General features: G+C 42.2%; 3 protein-coding genes and 1 pseudogene across 4 annotated transcripts; 3 read left to right on the forward strand and 1 right to left on the reverse strand.

Moving 5' to 3' along the window:
* Positions 1–4,787: 4,787 nt before the first annotated feature.
* Positions 4,788–11,236, forward strand: LOC135659979 (putative multidrug resistance protein). 2 transcript variants are annotated; one of them, XM_065176338.1, is made up of 7 exons: positions 4,788–5,185; positions 6,589–6,643; positions 6,712–6,890; positions 6,955–7,412; positions 7,497–8,037; positions 8,566–9,471; positions 9,545–11,236. In XM_065176338.1, exons 1-7 carry the CDS (start codon positions 5,168–5,170, stop codon positions 10,913–10,915), a joined length of 3,528 nt encoding a protein of 1,175 aa, XP_065032410.1. In that variant the 5' UTR covers positions 4,788–5,167; the 3' UTR covers positions 10,916–11,236. The 2 variants fall into 2 exon arrangements, with proteins under 2 accessions (XP_065032410.1, XP_065032409.1); XM_065176337.1 differs by lacking the exon at positions 4,788–5,185 and adding an exon at positions 6,171–6,508.
* A 401-nt stretch (positions 11,237–11,637) lies between these two features.
* Positions 11,638–15,920, forward strand: LOC135660005 (pyruvate dehydrogenase E1 component subunit alpha-1, mitochondrial-like; annotated as a pseudogene).
* A 2,230-nt stretch (positions 15,921–18,150) lies between these two features.
* Positions 18,151–21,625, forward strand: LOC103983211 (tyrosine-protein phosphatase DSP1). The gene is made up of 5 exons (XM_009400411.3): positions 18,151–18,397; positions 18,492–18,585; positions 20,802–20,859; positions 20,956–20,999; positions 21,103–21,625. Exons 1-5 carry the CDS (start codon positions 18,201–18,203, stop codon positions 21,280–21,282), a joined length of 573 nt encoding a protein of 190 aa, XP_009398686.2. The 5' UTR covers positions 18,151–18,200; the 3' UTR covers positions 21,283–21,625.
* A 762-nt stretch (positions 21,626–22,387) lies between these two features.
* LOC135660062 (probable plastid-lipid-associated protein 2, chloroplastic) lies at positions 22,388–24,781 on the reverse strand. The gene is made up of 3 exons (XM_065176344.1): positions 24,227–24,781; positions 23,952–24,150; positions 22,388–22,971 (listed from the first exon to the last, which is right to left on the reverse strand). Exons 1-3 carry the CDS (start codon positions 24,664–24,666, stop codon positions 22,672–22,674), a joined length of 939 nt encoding a protein of 312 aa, XP_065032416.1. The 5' UTR covers positions 24,667–24,781; the 3' UTR covers positions 22,388–22,671.
* Positions 24,782–24,866: the final 85 nt, after the last annotated feature.

Raw genomic sequence — 24,866 nt, forward strand, 5'->3', positions numbered from 1 at the left:
GCGACCGCAGACACGGGGGTTTCATTTCGTAGCCACCGACGCCTATCACACGATTGGAAGCTTTAAGATCTGCTCCCGGCTCTGTGGACGGTGGATCTGCGTCCTTCGGTGCCGTATTTTAGGAGAGCAGAACCCAACAAGCATGTCCAACTCGAGATCAGGTAATGGGTCAAATGAAATAACATATTTTCTATTTTATTTTCATTTAATCTCATTAGTATTATTTTCTAAAACAGTGTGACTATGGCCATATCCTCTCTAACAATCTCATTAGATTTTACCATACATTCTATCTCTCTCGTTAGCCTTAGTTTCCATAATTTTTTGTTGATAGGCATTCTACTAGTCAATATATTATTCTTTCTATGCTTGTTAAATTGATACAATGCATTAACTTCTTCTCCCTACCTTTCTAATGCAAATACTTTGTGCCTTCTAAATTAATTTGTCTAGTAACATTGGAAATTATGGTCAATAGTTTCATGTCCAGAGCTAACTAACCATATCGGACGGCATTTTAATCGTCTTTTTGTCTCTCATTCTTTATAGTATGAATCATTCGTACCTTCTAAATAAGTTTATCATAAATTATAAGTAAATTTATTATCAATAATTGAATATTAAGTTATAGCCTTTGAATATTTATGTCAGAGCTATTTTTAAAACAAAAAAATTTATTAGAATAATTTTTGGTAGTTATAATTACTACTTGGTGAAGAGTTATATCTCTTGGATTATACCTTATAATTAATGTGACGTTTGCTTTATCTTATCTATCTCGATCATATATTTTCTTTGGTATGACCGGTCTGCTTTCTTTTTCTATTGAAGTGTTGAAGTGTTCTTACCATCTTAGCACGTGTGACGCACGTGACTTCGATTTAGAACCTTGAGCTCAGTCCGGCCCGGCCCACTAGTATGGCTCTTTAGCCCAAGTTTACACCTGGCCCGATGCCTTCGCCTCATTGGCAGGCCGGGCATGGTGGCCCCTTTGTGCCCCGGTCTGAGTCTGATAGGTTCAGGCCTCGTTCGAACCGGTTTGATTTGCTCATGCGTGTTCGGCTAAAATTGGGCTCACTCAAGAACAATTAGGCTGGTTTCAAACTAGTCTTGGATGAATTTGATATCGGTCCAATGGGACTCTAATTAAAACATATTTCATTCAAGCCAATTAGATTATTTCAGTCGTTAATTAAAGATTTTAAAGCGATTGACACATTATGATTTTATGATTTAATGAATTTATATACTTTATTGGAAATTATGATTTGAAAATGATTATTGGTTTCAAATATTTGAGATTAAGATTTATGATGTTGATGTAATTGTTACCTGAAAGTACCCCACATGAAATGAGCCATAGGCTCATTTTAGTGTAAGATTCCTAATGGATTGAGTCTTATAAGTTATATATTATCATGATATTTTATCATTTGATCTGTTTGAATGTATGAAGACTAGAAAAAAAATGATGATTATGAAATATGATGATAGATAAGATTTTTTTGTTTTATGCCAAGAGCAGGGATGTCATTGTGATTTTATTCAAGGACGAATTCTAAAGTGTTGTTGTAAAATAATGGAAAATATTTCATGAGTATTGAGTATTTTTTTATTTATTTTTATAGATCCTTAGAATAACCTACTCATTTGTATTATATCGCACGCTTTTGGTAAAAGAAGCTTTTTCACCGTTAAGTAGTTGGATTAAAAAGTTTCATTATTTATCAAATTAATAAATTTTACCATTGTAAATAAAATAAATATAAGATTGAACGAAAATATGGGAGTTGGTTATTGTTTCTAAGAATATTATTAGGAAACCTAGGTAGAGTTCTGAATTTACTCGCTTTTGGTTATACAAAATTATCCTGGAAGTATATAAGAAGTCAAATTGTGACCGAGAGAATCAAATATATATTTATGAGTTTACGATTTATTCGATTATGGATAACATGTGCATTTAATATAAAAATTATATGATAATTTTAGATTTTACTCGTTGAGAGTGGAAGTTCTATATATGTATTATCGAGTTATCATTCTCATGTTATAAAGGTCTCAATCATGTATTGTCGAGGTTTTGAGAGCTAGCAAGGGAGAGCTTTCCCAATGTTCAAAACTAAGTATATAGCATACTTAAAAGTCTAATAACTTATGTATGTATATAACTATTCATATGTGCTGAGAAATCGCAGATAGGCATCTCATGCATAGCGAAAAACAAAAAATAAAATCAGATTTTTCAAAGTCAAGTGCTTGATCGTTATGTGACGATTGGTGTGCGAGAAAATCGTAAAACTAAAAATCATATGTATCATGTGAGAAGTGTTACATAAGAAGATCGTATATCCTTAAAATTTCTAGATCTGATGGAGAGAATGAAGGAGAACTCGTGTAATCCTCTCTAGCGGTGATCCACACGATAGATGTAGCGATGACACTACTCATATCATTGCGGGATCTCCCTCTCCACATGCACCATAAGGCTATCGGAGCTAAGGAGGAGGATAAAAGGCTGAGGATAATAGGAGACGCGAACACTATAACTTTTAGCTTATAAACTGTGAGGTTCCTCCTATTTATAGAGGTGCAAGCAGTTTAACCATTAATAGATCATATTCTTATTAGATATTAGATCTCTATCCAATTGGATCTTATCCATAGGATCTAAACTAGGGGTTCTACGGATATCTTATATTTGCACCTCTACTCGTCATAGCACACACCATACGTATGTGACCCTTTAGACCCGATACTAAGCTGGCCGTGAGTCGATCATGTCAAAACTCCTTCTAACTCAAAACCCCTTCTGATATAGTGAATTATTATCTCCATAATACTTCACTCGACTCATCGACTATGGATGTACTAGGCCACTATACTATAGTCCCTAGACGGTATAGGAGATCTAATACATCGGACGTGTCTATCCTCAATTACCATATATCTATAGTCTCTCATCTATCTAATATCTTAAAGATCGTGTATTGGGCTTGATAACATTAGGCCCATATAGAATCTTGTATGAGTCTCGCTCTAATAGAATTCTCTTGGAGAACTCTTTCTCAATCCGAATGACCATGGCTAGATATTTTGTTTAAGAAACACACACGAGATATTTCTCTCGAGATATTGAGAGTGGATGATCCTCTATTGACACTCAATTGTCTTCATAAGGTTGGTTGTCATTCTCGAGAATTAGTGTACCAGATCTAGAACTTTCAAATCTGTAAGTTCGGCGTCAAAGAAAAGAGTACTCATACAAAATATGCTTGGTGTCTCAAGTTTAAGAACTAAACACATAATTGAGACTATGGAATCACTGTCTTACGTTAGGTATCATTAACCATTTAGCATTTTATAAGCGGATCAATCAGTGAACTAATTCTTCAATGAGCACCTGCACTGTACCTCTAGTGTCCTCACACGAACGACTATGAGACCAATCGCATCTATCATATGAACAAGTATATAGTGTACCGGTCTATCCAATTATGTCGATGTTATTCTCGAGTAACCTATGACCGGGATGATTTAGAATCTATGTTTAAAGTTGAATCGGTCTTATTATCATGATCTCATCACGATCTGATTCCTATTGTATATACCCAAGGACATCATAATATATAATAAAATACTAATAATAATAAGTAAAGAGATTGTCGTAACGTGTCATAGGTCATCATTAATTTATAGGTACATATAACTAACAATATGTAGTGGATTATTTTTTGATATTAAAACATCATGCTCGCATGTGAAGACATTTGAATCATCGATCATATTGACACACGCAAGGTTGATTAGGTGTTTGATTTGATGTGAAGTTGACATCCATGCAAAGTTAGATATCTACATATCATTTTTTAATTAATATATTATTAAAAAAAATATAAATCTAAAAAACAAAGAAGATATTATAATCTTTTAAATAAAAAATACTACATTAAACAACATAAAAGATGCAAAAAATATAAATTCGAACTTAAAATATATTTTTTTGTGAAATAATGCAATAGCACCATTAATGCAGACATTAAAAATCTCATCCGATCTCGACATAATGTTCGAGATTTCAGACTTTTATCCATGAACCAAATAAAAGTGATATAACCCTGAGGGACGACATCATCAGGTAAATTCTTCGTTGCCTCCGCAGCTGAACACCATTCGTAGGAAACTCCACCCACATCATCCTCCAACAGTAACAGATCAATGAATGCTTCGTCCCCTACTCTCTGCATTGTCTTGGCAGCCGAAGAGCATTCGTCGGAGACTCCGACTTCAGAACTCCTGCGGTGTCGCATCATCTGGCTTCCGGCTGTATGCCACTGCGACCTGCCACCGACTTCGGTGGTCCATCATGACTTGCTTCGTATGGATCGTATCTGATTGGGTTGCTTGCCAAATGAGATCGGGTCCTACTGCCTTCGCAGTTCTCTCGACATGTGTCAGAGTCAGTACTGTCATTGCAGTTCTCGTGATAACTCCTCGTCATATGTCAGAGTCAGTACTGCCATTGCAGTTTTCATGACTCATCCTCCTCGTATGTCAGAGTCGGTTATCTTTCTCTTTATGGTGGTGTATGCAGAGAGCAGATCAGGACCTTGCAATCATCCAAACTATTTATTATTTATTTATTAACCAAGTAAAATGAAAAAAAAATTGATCTGATAACATTTTTATCTACATATTAAATATAATTTTATGATATAAAAATTAGAACTCTCAACCTAAATAATGCAGCAGCAGTAACGCCGTGTTCTTTATAATGGCGCTCGCGATCGCCATCCACTGCATCAGCCCGCCAGAGGGCGGCACACCGCGGCCGCCGCAGGACGTGTGGTAGCCATCATCGAGAGAGCTAGCGAAGTCGTACGCGGTTGCAGCCCTGGCCGCGTCCTCTAATCTCCGCCGCGGTGGCTCCTTCCATACGTCCCCTACGCGATGTTCTCCTGGATGGTCAGCGTCCGCTCCTGCGCTTCCATGCCGACGTGCCTCCTCATCGATCGGAGGTTGCAGGGCTCGATGTCCCTTCCGTCGATCTTTACTATCTCTTTAAGCGTGTTATAGAATCGCTCGATGAGTCCGACGATGGTCGATTTCCCGGAACCGCTCTGCACCACCAGTTCGGTCGGCGGTGCCGTACGTCGGAGTCCCGGCGATGACATATAGTCCACAGGTACGTTTCGATTTACGTTAGTACTGCGTCATATATCGTCTCATCAACTGTACTAACTTTGCTGCAAAACGTTGGTGTTTGGTCAAAGACTTTCCACCTTCGTTCATACAGTCTACAAGGCATGTTGTCGCCAAATATTTGGCGAAGTCGTGCTTGTCTTCAACATTGACTTGTCTTCGAAGTTACTACGGTAGTTTCATTCGACTTTGATACGCTACTTGGTACGTTGATCCCCCGTTTCATTTCACCTATCGAAGTCCACATGGATGCGATGGGTGTTGTGGGGCAGGTGCCCACGATGGACTCCTTGGAGTCTCCTGGCACCACTCGTCATGGCCAACAAACACATTTGGGCTCGCACCGCACGTCAACTTAGGAGAGCGACGAGAAGGAGGCGTGCTACGATTTGCGACATACAATTTGCTAAAGCAATTCGCCTTTTGAGCACGTGATGCAAACTACGCACCGTAAAGAAGTAAGTCATCATAATATAATATCGTCTATCAACCATAAACAACGTGATAAAAAAAAGACTAATTGAATATTGAGTTGGTAAGGTGACTCGCTTTCCTCGCATGTGACCTCTAACGGGCACCGAAATAGACGGGCATCGGCGCCTGAAGTGACGTGTCGAGCGCAATCGGGTCGCCGGGCAGAGTCAATCAAATTCGTGCGATCCAAGTAATCCATAGTCCCATTCATCATAGCTAGGCTTGGCTGGATGGGTGTCACAAGCATAACTTGTAGTCGTCATCAATGACGATATCACCTTGACAACCTTGCTTGTCCACCGCGTTCGATGACTCACTCGATCGCGATTCCAAGACTCTTGCCTTACCCAACAGCCTGCTCGTTTGGCGGTTTAATATTAAAAATACAAGAAAAGTAAATGATATTATCGAATATGGCAAATCTTTAATTGGGAATCCATCTCGCTGTATGGCAGTTTCCCATCCCTTCCTACCTATTATTCTGTTCAATTTCGCCGGTCTTAATTTCCAAATGCCACCTACGAGGAAGAGGGGCATAAAAGAGATGGTGTTACTCTGCTCTCTGTCTCAAGGAGAAAGGAGAGAGATGGCGAGAGGAGAGAGAGAGGAGGCTGGTGGGAGAACCGAAGGGAGTTCTTCCTCCATGTCCTCCTTTTGGACGATATTTATGCATGCCGATACTGTGGATCGTTTCTTGATGACTGTGGGATTCATCGGCGCCGTCGGCGACGGCGTGTCCTTGCCTGTCATGTTTTACCTAACCAGTAGAATCATTAATGATTTGGGAAGTGGCCCTTCTTCCTTGTCTGATTTCAGTGGCTCTATCAGCAAGGTGACATGCTTCTCCTTTTCCTCCTTGATCTTTCGTTTGTCTCTCATCTGCTCAATCCTTTTAGCCATGGCGTGCATCAGGGTGCCGTCAACATGCTGTACTTGGCGTGCGGAAGTTTTGTGGCGTCTTTTTGCGGTACGCTCTGTTCCGTCTGATTCTGTGTAGCTCGAGTACGATATTTGAATCCGGACATCCTTTTGCAGAGGGATATTGCTGGACGAGGACCGGCGAGCGTCAAGCCTCGCGAATGCGATCGCGGTACCTGAAAGCGGTGATGAGGCAGGACATCGAGTACTTCGACCTCAACGCCGGGTCCGGCACCGAGGTCATCACCAGCGTCTCCAGCGACAGCCTCGTGGTCCAAGACGCCATCAGCGAGAAGGTCTTTGCTGTTCCTCCCTCCTCTTTGATCAGCACTTGCAGCATCGTAACGAGGGATCGTGCAGGTGCCCAACTTCATCATGAACGCGTCCACATGCGTGGGCAGCTACGTTGCCGGATTCGTCATGATGTGGAGGCTGGCCCTGGTGGCCTGCCCGACGGTGGTGCTCCTAATTATTCCCGGCCTCATGTACGGGCGGATTCTCATGGGCCTGGCGAGAAAGATCGGCGAGGAGTACAACAAGGCCGGCACCATCGTGGAGCAGTCCGTCTCCTCCATCCGCACCGTCTACTCCTTCACGGCGGAGGCCGGCACCATGGCCAAGTTCTCTGCCGCGCTCGAGCACTCCGTCAAGCTCGGCCTCAAGCAGGGCCTCGCCAAGGGTCTCGCCATCGGGAGCAACGGCATCACCTTCGCCATCTGGTCCTTCATGGCCTGGTACGGCAGCCGCCTCGTCATGTACCACGGCGCAAAGGGCGGTACCGTCTTCGCGGTTGGGGGTTCCGTCATCGTCGGCGGCCTGTAATTGCCCGACTACTCCTCTTCCCCTTTCCGCTCTCCGCGAGTTCCGTGCATTGCATTGCATCTAACGGACTGTCGAAACAGGTCGCTGGGATCGGGTCTTTCCAACGTGAAGTACTTCTCGGAGGCAAGCTCAGCCGGAGAGCGCATAATGAAGGTAATCAGGCGGGTTCCCAAGATCGACACCGAGAGCAGTGACGGTCAAGTGTTGGCGAGCGTGTCCGGGAGCGTACAATTCAAGGGGGTGCAATTCGCTTACCCATCGCGACCGGCGACCTTCATATTCCGGGACTTCAATCTGAAGGTGCCGGCGGGGATGACGGTGGCGCTGGTGGGCGGCAGCGGGTCGGGGAAGTCGACGGTGATTGCGCTGTTGGAACGCTTCTACGACCCGCTCGCGGGAGAGATTTTGCTTGATGGGGTGGACATCAGGAGGCTGAAGCTCAAGTGGCTGAGGTCGCAGATGGGGTTGGTGAGCCAGGAGCCTGCTCTGTTCGCCACATCCATCAAGGAAAACATACTCTTCGGGAAGGAAGACGCGACCATGGAGGAGGTGGTGGCAGCCGCCAAGGTAGCAAACGCCCATAACTTCATCTCTCAGCTGCCGCAGGGATACGACACCCAGGTAGATCAATTTCAACTCTCCTTTTCTGATCAGCTCCATAAACTACATTAAGGATAGACATTTGAAAGACTCGACATGTGCCAGTTTGGTATCCATAAACTATGTTGATGTCGGCTTATTATATCCCATAAACATGCATATATTATATGACAGAACACAGCAATCGCCACCGAAGTGGGAACAATCCCGTCTCTTCTATGACCTTTATGGAATAATAGTATGTTAAACGCGAAGAATCTGGTTCATGAACTTTAACGTCACCAGTTACGTCTAATGCGTAACTAAGAAGGTAGCTTGTATTCAAGGAATCTAGCTTCTGGTCCATATTCTAACGTTATCTTGAATTCCTTTGTGCTCATAGAATCCTGCTGCCCATGAATTTAAAGAAATGTTGTTCATAGGTCAACTGATGAGGAGTTCTCTTGATTAGAGTAGCCACTGACTGAATGCATCATCATGCTTCGAACCTGTCTGTAGGAGATAGACCCCATTGATGCAGATGCTAATCCAAAAGCTGGTTGTTCACAGGTAGGAGAAAGAGGCGTGCAGATGTCGGGAGGACAGAAGCAACGGATAGCTATTGCGAGGGCGGTGCTCAAGTCACCCAAGATCCTCCTCCTCGACGAGGCCACAAGTGCACTGGACTCAGAGTCGGAGCGGGTCGTCCAGGAAGCGCTCGACCTGGCGTCCGTCGGCAGGACCGCTATCGTGATCGCGCACCGCCTCTCCACCATAAGAAACGCCGACGTGATCACGGTGGTTCAAGATGGCCAGGTCATGGAAAGCGGCTCCCACGATGATCTCATCGGCAACGAAGAGGGGCTTTACTCGTCGCTCGTCCGCTTACAACAGACAGCAAGAGCTACAAAAGTCGAAGGAGGAACGTCCTCTTCCGCCGTGAATGAAATCACGTCAGATTCGCGGACTGGAAGCAACGGCAGCATGAGCAGGAGGTTGTCGGCCGCGAGCAGGAGCAGCTCAAAGAGGTCCTTTGACACGTCTGCCGATGGCGACGATGAGACCTTTAAGCAGCCAAAACTCCTGGAACCTTCGTTCCGGAGGCTGTTGACGCTGAACGCGCCGGAGTGGAAGCAGTCGCTGCTGGGGAGCCTCGGCGCGATATTGTTCGGTGCGATTCAGCCGACGTATGCATTCGCAATGGGTGGCCTGGTGTCGGTGTTCTTCACGAACGATAACGACCGGATCAAGTCGAAAACGAGGACCTACGCGCTCATCTTCGTGGCGTTGTCGATCTTATCTTTCGTCATCAACGTCGTGCAGCACTACAACTTTGGTGCCATGGGGGAGTACCTGACGAAGCGGGTAAGAGAGAAGATGCTCTCCAAGATCCTTACTTTCGAAGTGGGCTGGTTCGACGAGGATGAGAACTCTACCGGAGCCGTTCTCGCTCGACTCGCTAATGATGCCAACGTGGTAAGTATCACGCCTTCGCAAACACTCCTCGAACTCCATGAATCACTGACCACAGTGGCTGTCCGGCATGCAGGTACGATCATTGGTGGGCGATCGATTGTCTCTAATAATTCAGACGGCCTCGGCGGTGGCAATTGCATGGACCATGGGACTGGTCATCGCATGGAGGCTGGCCCTTGTCATAATTGCCGTGCAACCCCTCATTATCGTCTCCTTCTATGCTCGACGTGTCCTCCTGAAGAGGTTGTCGGCGAAGGCCATCAAGTCACAGTCCCAGAGCAGCAAGATCGCGGCCGAGGCCGTCTCCAACCTGCGCACCATCGCCGCCTTCTCCTCGCAGGACCGGATCCTCCAGATGTTCCAAGCTGCGCAGGAAGGCCCTCGCCGCGAGAGCATCCGGCAGTCGTGGTTCGCCGGCATCGGCCTCGGTTTCTCCCAGAGCGTCATGCACTGCACCTGGGCCCTCGATTTCTGGTACGGCGGCAAGCTCATCGATCAAGGGTACATCACCTCAAAGGCCCTCTTCCAGACCTTCATGATTCTCGTCAGCACCGGCCGTGTCATTGCCGAAGCAGGCAGCATGACCACCGACCTGGCCAAGGGCGCCGACGCCGTGGGCTCGGTTTTCGGTGTGCTGGACCGCGACACCCGCATCGAGCCCAACGATCAGGAGGGGCAGCGCCCGAAGAAAGTCAACGGAGACATCGATATCCGCGGCGTGGACTTCGCTTACCCAGCACGCCCTGACGTCGTCGTCTTCAGACATTTCACCCTCCACATCGAGGCAGGCAAGTCAACCGCACTGGTAGGGCAGAGCGGGTCCGGAAAGTCGACCATCATCGGACTCATCGAACGATTCTATGACCCACTTAAAGGGACAGTCAAGATCGACGGAAGGGACATCAAGTCCTACAACCTCCGATCGCTGAGGAAGCACATCGGCATGGTGGGACAGGAGCCGACGCTGTTTGCCGGGACCATCCAGGAGAACATCGCGTACGGGACTGAAGAGGCCACCGCTGCGGAGATAGAGGACGCCGCCAGGGCCGCAAACGCTCACGACTTCATCAGCTCTCTCAAAGACGGCTACCACACATACTGCGGCGACCGCGGGGTACAGCTCTCCGGCGGGCAGAAGCAGAGGATCGCGATTGCGAGGGCCATACTGAAGAACCCAACGATACTACTGCTGGACGAGGCCACGAGCGCGCTCGACAGTCAGTCGGAGAAGATGGTGCAGGAGGCGTTGGAGAGGCTGATGGTGGGGAGGACCAGCGTGGTGGTGGCGCACAGGCTGAGCACCATCCAGAACTGCGACCTCATCGCTGTATTGGACAAGGGGGTGGTGGTGGAGAAGGGCACCCACGCGTCGCTTCTGGCCAAGGGGCCCAAAGGGTCGTACCACGCCTTGGTCAGCCTCCAACAAGGCAACAAGGGCGCTTGAAGTCCCGGCCAGAGTCATTTTTGCTCTCTGCTTCAGTCACCTGCACCAAGCCACGCGAATCTTTCCTTCCCCATGTCTCTGCTGCTGTAGATTAGCTCTCAGAACCTTTTTAGGTGACGAATATTATGATACTTGTACACGTGGGTATCTTACTGTTTACGATGTTAGCATATGCAAGTCTCAAGGTTTTGGCCCCATCGCCTTATGTATGAAGACACTCGCGATGGCTTACATTCGAATTCTGATTGTGATTTTAATTTATTAATCCAATGGCTAAAATTAATGTGTCCTTCGCAATCACGTCGAAGGCTTCGCTCGCTATATATTTTGTTTTGTTTTGTTTTGTTTTTGACAAATAAAGAGTATGCCTTTAATTTTGTTAAGAAGGATTAATTATTTATCATTTACAGTGAAGCATGATGAGGAATGTGATGACCCAAAGGCCACCAACCCAATGGTCATCACTCGCACTTTTTGGGAGCGAAATGTGTGTGTGAGAGAGAGAGAGAGAGCGATGGGATTTTTACACGATCAGCTAGAAAATAAAACGTACGATCCGGAGAACGCCGCGATCGAACGGTTCAGATCTTCTGGTTCTCGTTTTTTGCTCTGATTCTTAACGTTTATTGCATTAATAAAGGATTATTATTGGCTGCTGAACCGCAACCGTCCGATGGCGCATCTGAACCTTTACAGATATTGAAGGACAGCGAACGCGGAGATATAGAATCCCACCGACCATACCTTCCGCTCTCGTCGCAACTCCCCATCTTCCTATCATGGCCGCCGCCGCCCACCGTCTCTCCGCCGCCTCTCTACGCCTCCACCACCACCATCGCCTCCTCCTCCTCCTCCTGCGCCCTTTCGCCTCCTCCACCGGCGGTCAACCCCCGATCACCGTTGAGACCAGCGTCCCCTTCAAGGGCCACAAGATCGAGCCCCCCTCGCCCCTCGTCGACACCACCCCCTCCGAGCTCCTCTCCTTCTTCCGTGACATGTCCGTGATGCGCCGCATGGAGACCGCCGCCAACTCCCTCCACAAGTCCAAGCTCATTCCCGGGTTCTGCCACCTCTACGACGGCCAGGAGGCCGTCGCCGTCGGCCTATAGGCGGTCATCACCAAGAAGGACGCCGTAATCACCGCCTAACGCGACCACTGCACATTCCTTGCCCGTAGCGGGTCCCTTGTTGAGTCATTCGCCGAGCTCATGGGTCGCCGCGCTGGTTGCTCTAAGGGGAAGGGCGGGTCGATGCACTTCTACAAGAAGGACTCCGGGTTCTTCGGCGGCCACGGGATTGTTGGCGCCCAGGTGCCGCTTGGGTGTGGCCTGGCCTTCGCCCAGAAGTACTCCAAGGAGGGGACCGTGTCCTTTGCGTTGTATGGTGACGGGGCCGCGAACCAAGGACAAGTGCACTGCTACAGTATTACAGTACACTGCTACAGACGGATCGGTAGCGGACGGTTCACGTACCGTTAGCCTATCGGACCGGTACGTATCGCCTATACCGGACGGTACGATTCGGTACGACAGACTCTGCTTCATGTATGTAATTTTGAGCTTTTATGTTGCTGTTTAGAATCAAGTACTTGACAATTGAGACATACAAATAGTGGTATTGTGTAATTGAATCATATAATTCTTGATTCTAACAGCCCTTGTTAGTTTTGATACTTCGTGTTGAACATAATTTTGAGCTTTGATGTTGATCTTTAGAATCAACTACTTGACAACTGAGACATATAAATAGTCTTAATGGTATTGTGAAATTGAACCATATAATTCTTGATTCTAAAAACATTATTTGTTTATCTTCCCAGAATCCAATGATGGTTCTATTTTTTCAAATCTTAAAGCTATTTGCAGTAGTTTAATTTAGTATATGATTGGAAGAATGTATGAAACTTTTTATTTTTTTTGAGAGTTGACTATGATTTGCTGCTATCTTTTAGCACAGAGTGTGTGTGTTTATCTGTTAGGTTTTCCTTATTTATAGATGCGAAAGGTGAAAAAATAGAAGGGGTAGGAGGCAATCTACTTCTAGTTGCATGCTGGAAACTCATAGGTCCTTGGCGTATGAGAAAATGCTTCAAGTTGTACTAGGTCAGTAGGTTTTTCTACATGTGCTTCATCTGGCAAATCTTGTTTCATGAGAGCTTCTTTTAAGCAGTGCGCTATGTGGATGCATTGGTGAAAATTTATCTATTAGATTCATCAATCAACAATTTCTTCCCGTATGTCTTGACACTATGATGTTCGTTGTTTACAGTTATTTTTAATATATACAATATTGTATTTTACTCGTATTCCAATTTACTAATTTATTGCTCATCGGTAGCTTTGGTCTATGCTTGCAACATGATACCTAATTTTCTGAGTCAAGTTGCATGGTTTGTTTGGCAAAACATGGCATATATTCCTTTCTAATGTCCTTGTTGGTAGTCTTTGGGCATAAGCAAGCATAAATGTGCTATTTTCGTAATTATTCATGATTTGACTATTGATTGTGATAAGCATGCACAATCTGGTGACTTCTTTGGGCACATGTATCTACACATTCAAAAAGGGAGATAAGCAAGGTTCGGACTTCTGTCTTTTTTTTCTTATCTTTGAAAATTTTCTTTTGTGGTTTGGGAGGACAAGGTAGAGGGAGAACTTTATTATGTTAGCTAAAAGTGTTGTGTCAGTCCATGCTGCTGCATATTTTTCATGGATGATGTGGCACAAAACATAAAAAATGGTGATATTGAGCTAACAATTGAATGTAGCACATGATTGAGCACACCACTGTACCACAGTGTGTATAATGTGTCATCTAGCTTCTACAGTGGTCCGGTATCATCATACATCGACCTTGCATAAAGTGGATATACAATTACTACCTTTTACGGTAATCACATTTAAGTCTGTTTGTAACATCCGGATTAATCCCACATTGAAGGTGGGCAAGACTAAGATTAACTTGGTTTGACGGGTGTACTACTATCAACCTCAACTTAAACATTATTGTTAGTGATTTGAGCTCAACGAAGTTGACAGGCTAGTTAGCCCATCAGGTGGAAATGACTACTTCTGGATGGAGTTAGACTTATCACGACGTGGAGCTACTATTGGGCTACTCCTCACATACACCATATTAGGATTTGATTTGGGGTATATTGGGTTTTTATGAGATCATTAAGCTCTTAAGTGGGAGAGTTTGTAAGACTCTGATTAGTCCCATATTGGAAGCGGACAAAAATAAGATTAGTTTATAAGGAGTCTGATGGATAATCTATTATTAAATCTTAGTTTAAGCATTTTGGCCAATCGTTTGGGCTCAACAAAGTTTGTAGTCTTATTTTCCACAAGTGGTAGCTGTGCTAACTTAATACTTCAATGGTTTGAACCTAATACAGTCTTTGTATGAACAGGTTGATGGAATGGATGTTCTTGCTGTGAAGCAAGCATGCTAATTTGCAAAAGAATATGCGCTGCAAAATGGACCCATTGTAAGTAACATGCTTTTGAATCCAGCTCTCATTCATCTACAAGTATGTCATGTATTTAGAAATCAAATTCATGAATTCTATGTTATTGGTCCCCATAACTTATAAGCATCTACAGTTGCGTTAAATTGGTCCTTTTGTTATATAGAGATTGATAAGTTGAATAACTGGAGACAATTATATAGTAATGTTACATTAAGGTGATAAATGCTGAAATTTTCAACTACTGTCTGTTTATTGTGTTTAATCTTTTGATCGCCATATATATAACTTCAAACTGTGACATGATCTATCTTTGATTGTGTTTTGGAAAGATGACCTTATCTTTTACGCTTCTCCATGAGATATATGTTGATTTCCTCCCATTGCACTGCATTATTTGAAGATACTTGTATACCGGAGGCATATTTTGGTCTTTGTGACAAAATTTTGTAATTAGACAAATTAATACTCAAGGTTGAAAAATGTATATCTATTATGAATTTAAGACCGGCCAGATAAGTTTGAGGTACTTCACAAGCCAAATTGAAAATTGTCCCTTTGATCTTCTCGCCTACATATTCATACATCCGGTAATCTTAGTGTAATAAACTGTTTTGTCAGCGAGGAGTTCTATAGTTCTGTTTCAAATGCAACTTTCTAGGATTGGACAAGTAATGTTTCTTTCAAGCATGTCCATTTTTAAGCTTGTTCTGATCGAAGTTGCTTATCTTCATTGGTGCACATTTGAGATGTTAAATCCTAATGCTGGCACCAACTACCAATATTGGTTTCCAAGTATAGTGGTATATTCCTGGTGCAGTGTCCTGTATGTACTAGTTTGAGCCGGGCTGGTATGGTTGGATGCCACATGTATATCCAGTATTATACAGTTATTTTAATATTAATGTTTGCGCATACTAGCTGGTATGTACCATTATCCAACAGGTTACCAGAATTACTGAGACTTAGTTTCTAAATGCTGGTATTTAAATAAGTGGTAAACGCCCCTACAATCTAGAGATCTTAATCATTTGTAAATTTGAGGAGGCTTTGCAAAGGATCGAGCATCTCTACATGCTTATGTATTGCTCTTCAATATTAGTCCAGAATCAGCAATTTAGGCAAGAAAAGGGTCTTCGATTGGAACTCTTAATTTTCGTTTGCAAGTATGTTATTTATATTGATAGTTGTGTTTATTCTTTGCAACTGGGGTGCTACTGCCCAAAAAATACTAGAATATGAAAAAATATCTAGATGAAAGCAGAAAAAGGATCAATCTCCAAAGTATCTTCAGGTATATTTATATATACGATACTTTGGAGTCAAATTATATGTACCAATTTGGAAGCATAATGACAATAAACAACCAACTATTCTTGGAGAGGCTGTAAATTGGTGTTTCTTGTGAAAAATGTAATCATGAAATTAACTTGTTCTACTTTTTTCTCATTGATTCTTTCATCATACAGATTCTTGAAATGGACACTTATAGGTACCCTGGTCATTCCATGTCAGATCCTGGAAGCACTTATTGTGGTTAGCTGCATTTAGCCTTTGACTTACCGTTGGAAGCGCTTGCTAACATGCGTATTTCTATATTTGACTTACCGAGTTGTGTTGATTGTGCCACTTGTAGGAGCGTGATCCTATAGAAAGAGTTAGGAAGCTGATATTGTCCAATGAGCTGGCTACTGCCTCTGAGCTCAAAGGTGTATATATCCCTATATTATTCTGAATCAGCTTTTTCACATGTTAAAATATGGTTATACTTTCTTTCCTAGAATCTTTTTTATAAAATTTTATAAATATTTGTGCAGGATATTGAGAAAGAAGTCAGGAAGGAAGTGGATGATGTCATTGCTCTAGCAAAGGTGCTTACTATATCAGAAGTTGGCAATAATGTCTGACTTGAGATTAAAATAGCATTTGCTCTCTGATCATCATACTCTTGCTTCATTTGCAGGAAAGCCCAATGCCTGATCCTTCTGAGCTATTTACCAATGTATATGTAAAAGGTTTTGGTGCAGAGGTAAGCGAGAATACTTAATTGTAATTTAAAAGTATGGCACAAATTTAATCATTCAAAATTACAAGAATATAATAAAGTCTAGACAGCCTGCTATATCACATAAACTTTCTTGGCATGATTTTTGGGTGCATAATCAAATTAAAATTTTGTTTTGCTCACAGGTGTTTGGTGCAGACAGGAAAGAGGTGAAAGCTGTTCTTCCATGAAGCAAGCAAACATTGATGATTTTTTTTTGGTCATGAAAAGTTGAGAAAATAAATATGGAAATGGAATGTTTCTGATCATTCAAAGTGTTCATCCACCATTAAATCAATATAAATTTGCCGAGCTTCCTAATTGTGTTTCCTGTACCCATTCCTCACGCACTTCTGCTTGTATAAATTCGGTGAATGCCAAGATTTCTTAAAACCACGCTAACTTGCACTTGTGTGCTACATTTATCTCTGATGATTTTATTTGTACTTCAGAGGTCATTGGTCTCATATTATTTGTGGGCAATTTATTATATTTGCTTGGAAGATAAAAAATAATTGAGAATCTTCTCACTTGCAGACGCTTAGAGACATTTATTATCTTTTTTATTTAATAATATTTTGATAAACGAGATATTTATTATCTTAAGGGTTGATAAGGTCATTTGGTCCCATATTGATTGAAGAATATGAGAACTAAGATTCATAAATCTATCAGATTTTTCTTACCTTCAAAAGTATTTTTTGAAACTCACAAAAAGAATAAAACTTTACATCTGTAATGTAATATTAAATTAAATTAATATTATATTTTTAGTATTATCATTTAATATAATATTTTTTTAAATTTTTTTATTAAATTTATTAATATAAAAATTTAAATGAAATGATATATGATTTTTTATTAAATTTATTAATTAAAATATTTACTTGAACCTTACATCTCTAGTGTAATATTAAATTAATATAGTATTACATCTCTAGTGTCATCATTTAATATAATACTTTTTATTTATTTTTTTAATTAAATTTAATAATATAAAATTTTAAATGAAATTATATATGATTTTTTATTAAATTTATTAATATCAAATATTTACTTGAACTCATATGTGATGATGATTTAAGTGATGAGAAAAGAAAACGATGTTCAAAGCCAAAATCCTACTACTATCTCATCAAAAATACTCAATATTAGTGAATTAAAAAAATACTCTATTAATTACTTGGTCATTATATCATTTCAAAATTATTTATAAATATCAACATTTGATCATAATTAAAAAGATAGATAATCCGACTCTATTATTAACTTAATATTCTCTTTTTGCCGAACCCACCACCATTTTGATTTAAGTGGTCGGTCTCCGTCCTCTGTTCCTCGCGAAAGCATCTCAACCACAACAATTATTCCCAAACTAAAAATAAAAGGTGTTTTCTTTCCCATCGGTGCCTTTCCTCCTCCACCTTTCGTCTCTGTCCTTACAAGAGCAAGAATGAGAGACGGCATCTAAATAACTTTAGATCTCTCCCTTTATAGGAGAAAGACTTTAAAGTGACTTGTTTTGACATCATTGCCTTTTCCTCCTCTTTTTTTTATCCAAATTATTTTTTTATTTTATATATAAAAAAGGAAAATGATAAGCTATCCTTTTTTTTTTCCTTCTCTCTTTTTCCCACCACATTTTATATTCTCAAAAGAGAAAAAGGAAGAAGAAGATTCCGAAGAATATTCGTCCCGTCTCTTTATAAGGGAGATGAGCGACCCGTCGTCGCAGCGCAGCAGTGGCGGCAGCGGAGCATCAGGCGGCAGCGATGGTGGCGAAACCCAGCTGCTACGCTCTGGCTTCCGAAGGCGGCGAGCCGGTGGTGGCGACGAGGGACGGAGGGGAGGAGCTGCTCTTCGTGCCGCCCCTCAATTTCGCCATGGTGGACGCCGGCCTCTACCGCTCTGGGTTCCCGGAAACCGCCAACTTCGGCTTCCTGAGGACGCTGAGGCTTCGCTCCGTCTTGTGCGTGATCCTTCTGCTCCCTTTCGGTTTTCTCGGGTTGGATCTTGGGTCTCTTGATCTGCTTCGGCCAGGGTTTTGATGGGATTATTGGTAGGTGCCTTTGCCCGGAGCCGTACCCGGAGGCGAACTTGGAATTTCTTAGGGAGAATGGCATCGGACTTTTCCAGTTCGGGATTGAGAATCGCAAGGTACTCCTTTTGATCGTTGTTCTTATGGTTATGCTTGCAGTAGTAATTATGATTCCCTTCTCGGTTCGAAGGACTTTTTGATTTGGGTGTTGGATGAATGGTTCATCATGCTGTGCACACTGGTTTCTTGGCTTGGTTCTATAGGGTCTGCGTCTAATTGGGAGTCCTCTTGGGTTCTACATCTGATTACAAGTCCTTTCTGTGGAGGATTTTAGATTGGTGATTATTATAATAGCTAAGCCATGGTGATTTCTGTGTTGGTACTTCTAATATTTGTTTGTGTGCTGTTTTCCTCTTTTTTTTTTTTCTTTTCAACTCGTAGATTGTACATTATTGACGATGATTAAGCTAGTGATGTCACAAATTCTTTTTTATTTTAGTTGTTTTTGATATACCGATGAATAATTGAAGGTCTTGTGATTTGTGTTGTTTTCCAACTACATTTAGGGGCAAGATAGTGGTTACACTTCAACCAAAACTTGGGCAAAAATAGTGCAACAAGTCTTGAATTTGTAGGTTGGACTCTTGAGATAGGGAGGATGTGAAACAGGTTTTGGATTTCGGAGCCCCCGCTTCGATACCTGCTTAGAATTTTCTACTATGACATGAAAAAAACATAATTTATTTTCAGATTTCTTGGTTGTTAGAACTCCATGTTGGTGTTTCATGCAGTAGCCATGAGGCTGCAGCTTGAGGAATGGGTCTGCCATAGTTCAGATTTTTTGAAGTAGGAAGATATTTGCAATATGCACAAGCGAGAAAAAAGACTTTGGGTAGCCTCCTAGTACAAGAAAGTTCATGAATATCACTTGTAAGAAAAACTAATTTCGGACCTGTTACTCGGACAGATGGATTCTATGTTAGCTCCATCAGTTGGTAAACCTCCACCAGTGCACGTATTGGTGGGTGCCCTCGGATGTGTGTGAGCTTGCTACTTGGTGAAAACAAGAGGAAGGTAGGTCAAGGATGACAATTGCAAATTAATAGTCAACTTGAGGAACGAACAAGTTTCATAATATAGTGGCAAAGTTACGTAAATGTCACAACCTGATCTGATGGGATAACTGAACTATTAACTTTATCGAGCCTAAACCATTGATCCAAAATGTTTATAAGTCTATTATTTTATTGAGTCTAAACCACTAATCTAAAATGTTTAAGTCGAAGTTAACATTAACCCTTATAAGCCTATTAACTTCATTGAACCTAAACCACTAACCCAAAATGTTTAAGTCGAAATTAAGATTAGTTACATTAACCCTTATAAGCCTATTAACTTCGTTGAACCTAAACCACTAGTTTAAAATATTTAAGCCAAAGTTAATAATAATTCATAAACCCTTATAAGTCAATCTTAGTTTTTGTCCATTTTCGATGCGGGACTAATCAGAATCATTGATCGTAATCGGTGTGTTGCAATAACTATTTGAAATTTAGTCTCCATTGAGTTGCTTGTATTTTACAGCGGGTCTATTGATTGTCTGGACATTCTTTTGGATGAATTTTCCTCGTTAGTTAGCAGGTTGAGATTTCATGTTGAACTAGAGAACATAAAACGTTTAGTAGATTATTTAGGCAATTAAAGTGTTGCAAAGCTGATTTATAATTCTGCCTGATCTAACAGGATCTTGGACCAATAAGTGCACAGGATGACATATCAAACAGCATGTTGATGCAGATTTCCTTTGGAAAGGCATATAGATTCATTTAATGGCACAACATATGACTCGAGAATTGCTTATCGATCAAAACTTTCTTCCCCTGGTGGCACAACATATTTCAATTAGGTTTTGTTGCATGACCTACAGAACTATAGAGTTCTTCATAATATAGATGATGCAAATTATTATTGGTATTTGGGGATATAGGAAGTTGCAGTGTAACAATGATACTTTGTATTAGCAATTTTCTCGTGCATTTTGTTTTTTCTTTATTCCTAATATGTATTCGCTGCTAGTGAGTTAAGTATGTTTTTATTTTGGGATAGACTTATCATATCGAAGATACACCGCAAATCGTGCAGAAATTATCATCCCAAAAATATGCTGCAAAACATGCAAAAATTCCTTGGCATTTCCTTTATACATGGAAAGGGTCCAAGAACTTTAGCTGTGCAGAAATGGCACCATTCCATGGGGATTATGCCTCTTTTGACTATGTTAGCATATGTTGTTACATTTATTTTATAAGCATTACAATAACAAGTTGTTGTGCAGGAACCTTTTGCCAACATCCCAGAAGATACAATTCGCGAGGCCCTCAAAGTTGTCCTTGGTATAGAACACTTGTAGAAGCTAATTCATTGCCTTTTCTTAGTGGCATTCTATTCCAACATGATATTGTTTTCATGGACTCCACTTTGAAATGCAGATGTCCGAAATCGCCCGCTGCTTATTCATTGCAAACGAGGAAAGGTGAAGTCTGCCTATCCTCCATCATCATCATCATCATCATACTCATACTCATCTTGATTGATGGAAAGCATCTATCTCATCCTTGATCTGTCTACTTGTCCAGCATCGAACTGGTTGTGTTGTTGGATGCCTAAGAAAACTCCAGCGCTGGTGTCTCACTTCAATTTTTGACGAGTACCGGCGCTTTGCTGCTGCAAAAGCAAGAATTTCTGATCAAAGGTTCATCGAACGATTTGACGTGGCGAGCATGAAGCGTCAGTCAGCAGCTTCGTTCTCAAACTAAGAGGACTGGCTTTACTTCACCAGGAGAGACTTATAGTTCCTCTTTGAAGACAAGCGAGAAATAAGCATATTTCATATGTTATGGAGGACCTTTTTTGTAATACGGGTATGTGTAGGATGACAGTATATGACCTGCTCTAATTTGTCATTTGGTTATGATGCTCAGATCTTGGTTGAGGAGGCATTTGTGCCGTCTTGTTCTGACTGCAAGCGAATCAGTTTTTCGAGATCGCTTGCTTCTCCGATTACCTCCACGAGAGGGTGTACGTGTAAGTATATTTGCAACCCGTTGGCATCTCCTTGTAATTGGATGAACATATCCAAGCAAAGTGTCTTTCAACCAAGTTTGTAGCTTAGTATCTGATTTTTTTTTTTCTTTTTTACTTTTGTTAAGTTAGATTTTGATTGTTTGATGTGTGGAGATGATTTAGGTGGTGTGGGAAAAATAATTGGGAGTTGCTTCTGCATTCGTTCCAAGGGTGGTGGGGTCTCTGGTTTTGATTACACACTCATTATAGTGCATACGATTAAAATTGGCCCTTCTAGCGTCCTCTGTCCCTAATATCGAGTTGAAGGAGTCACCACATATAAGGCGATAGAAGGGTGGGTGGCTTCTTTTGTTATATTAGATTTTGATTGTTCGACATATTGAAAGAGTTAAAATACGGGATCTACTTCTACACTCATTGTGTGTCGAAAAAACAAATGATTCGACGAACAATCTTGTAAAAACTATGTTGAGTGCATGTCGGACAAACCCCGCCCGTAGTTGGTTAGAGGATTTGAAAATATTATGAAAAAGTAAATAGTATTTTTTTTTTTCAAGGACGGGCTTTTTATAGTATATTAGGGCTGATTATTGAGCCTAAGCATAGTTATCACCAATGGATACAATGAGATTGATTGTGTGTTAGATTTGTCAAGTGGTAACAACTCGTCTTGATATTGGGATTATCAACCATTGTCCCAAAATGTACTACTCTATCGGCACAAAATCGACATCCGCCATATTGCTAATCCTATGGGACAGGGATTTGGTTGATGTATCACCCAAGTGATCGCAATATGTCGGCCAGATGGGTATGACATGTCATCAGACGACCCAATTAGCAAATCTCCATTTCACCTTTTTTTAACTCTTAACATCTGCCAATACATATTCCCAACTTATGTGATAAAACGATATAACAATCTTCTTCAAGATCTGCTTATGTTTGACATCCATAAGCCCAATTATTACACACTATATATATATATATATATATATATATATATATATATATATATATATATATATATATATATCTTCCACCAGCAATTGGGATACGATAATAAGTTTGATGAACACCACAAACACAATTGCAGGGTCATCAACGCAGAGCTGCTGGTATCACGGGTCGTTTGCCTTGGTAAGCACAAAGACGCTACCAGCATCATCTCTGGAGATTCTTAGCTCCTCATCGAGATAAGTGGTTAGCAACCACGACTGTAATGCGTTGTTTATTGGTATTTTGAGTGGAGGTCGTCCAGAGATGGTCCGAACCACAGACGATGCTGCATTCTGGATGGATTTGAAGACGCCATCGAGCAGAGATAGGTCAAGACTCTGCCCCAGGAACTCCACCTTATCGGGTATAACGATGTTATCTGTCAGCTGTGGTGTTCCAATTATGCCTTCCTCGAATTTGATCTGGTTGGAGACGACAGTAAACGAGCCACCAATGAGTGTGAGTCATCACACAAGACGGAATCGATTATGATGCAACAAGGACAATAACCCTAGATGGCTGTTTTGTTTCTATCTGATACACCAAGTTATCAGGTAAGACATGATTCTTTGATGAATCAAAATCACTGGTTCCAAGTATTGCAAGGCATGGTTAATTTTCTTCCATGTCAATAACAATACCACATCTGTTCAGCATTCTGATTACCTAAAACCAGAGAAATTTCAAACCATATGTATTTTCTAACCTCATCTACAAAAAATAAAAAAAAGTCTATATCTATAGTCTCATAATTCCATTTCCACAAGCAAAGAAGTGCATTGCAATATACAAACTGTGACCCAATAAGTCAAGGCTGCTATACAAATTAGCTTAAATTATTCTTTATCCCCCTTGTTTTCTTATGTATCAGTTTTGTCTTTTTTTCCTCTCCTCTTCCTTTTTGTTTTTCTCTTGTTTTGTTGTTTGGAAGGAGGGAGAAAAAGTGGGTCTAGAAGAGCAACCCACCCCACATGAGGATTGTAATTTGCATCTACCTATTGAGCCTAAATCATTACCATCAAAATGTTTAGGTCCAAAATAATAATTAAAGATCCATCTAGTACTTAAGTTCATTCAAAATCGAGATATAAACATATTTTTGGATTGGATTTTTCCATTGAATCTTTTGACATAGGGTTAAAAATCAAGAAAGAGATGGGTTTTGTTGGAGACTTTCTTCTTAGTTCCTCTTAACAGAAGCAAGATAATGTTCAGGGCAGAGTTGATCGACCAGTGAGATTTCTCCCAAATTAAAATTTCATCGGTTCTTATGACCTAAGTATTCTCGGTTGGCAGTGATTTCACTGATCTTGGAATCGAATTCTTGCAGAACATGAAAGAGCATTGCTATTTACGATTAGTAAGTAAGAAATGGCAAGAGTGGGTGTTGCAGACGGGATACCTGAACTCTCTTGGGGCTTCGGACTTCGAACTTGGCACTGGTGGTGACCGAAGTGGTCGCCAGAGGCCCCAAAAGCTTCACCGAGTTCTGCACCGTGAAGCTCTCCGAATCAAAACTCTGAGATATCTCGTCCACCTTCACCAGCGACGGTAGGCGTCCCGACGCCAGAAGCGGGAACAACGCCGAGAACGAAGTGTAACTGCGTCCGCGACCAAATTAATCGATGAGACTGAATCGATCGAGGAGCGATCGAGTTGAAGGGGGCGGAAGCTTACGCGAGGATCCATTTGCCGTCGAGGAGAGTGAGGGCGTCGGTGGGAGCCGGGGTGGGGTTCTTGGCCTCGATCTGGCCGATGAGCTCCACGATCTCCGCCCTCGTCTCGCTCGACGTCTTCAGTCCCCAGTCCGTCCCGTACACCAGATCCATCAGTTTCTTCTTCAGGTCGCTCACCTCGCTCGCAGCCACCAGGGGCTCTGCCACCGCCACGCCGCCCAACGGCTCCTCGCCTCCCTCCTCGCCCTGCTCGTCGTCGTCGACCACCGCGCGAGTGAGGATCGGGGCTCGGGAGAGCAGATGCCTCCCGGTGCTCCTCAGGATGGGGACCTTCATGTGGATCAGAGCAGTGGGCACGAAGTTTCGGCGGGGCACGGCCGTAGCCACTGCTGCCGGGGGAGCCTTAAGGGCCATGGGTTTCCAGGACGCCACCGCAGCCATTGAAGTAGCTCTTCAGACTCCGATCGCTTTTGCTCTCTCGCGTCAATGTTAGCTTCGTCGAGCGATTGACGCGAAGCAGACCGTCGACAGGAGGACGGCGAGAGTTTGGCGCTTAATATCACCAAGTACAGTGGCTTTGATGTAATAATAACATCTTAGCGAGTCCAACAACATCGCAACGACTTGAACGTATTTAATCT

This window comes from Musa acuminata, chromosome BXJ1-4 (genome assembly GCF_036884655.1).
Source record: "Musa acuminata AAA Group cultivar baxijiao chromosome BXJ1-4, Cavendish_Baxijiao_AAA, whole genome shotgun sequence".
NCBI lineage: Eukaryota > Viridiplantae > Streptophyta > Magnoliopsida > Zingiberales > Musaceae > Musa > Musa acuminata.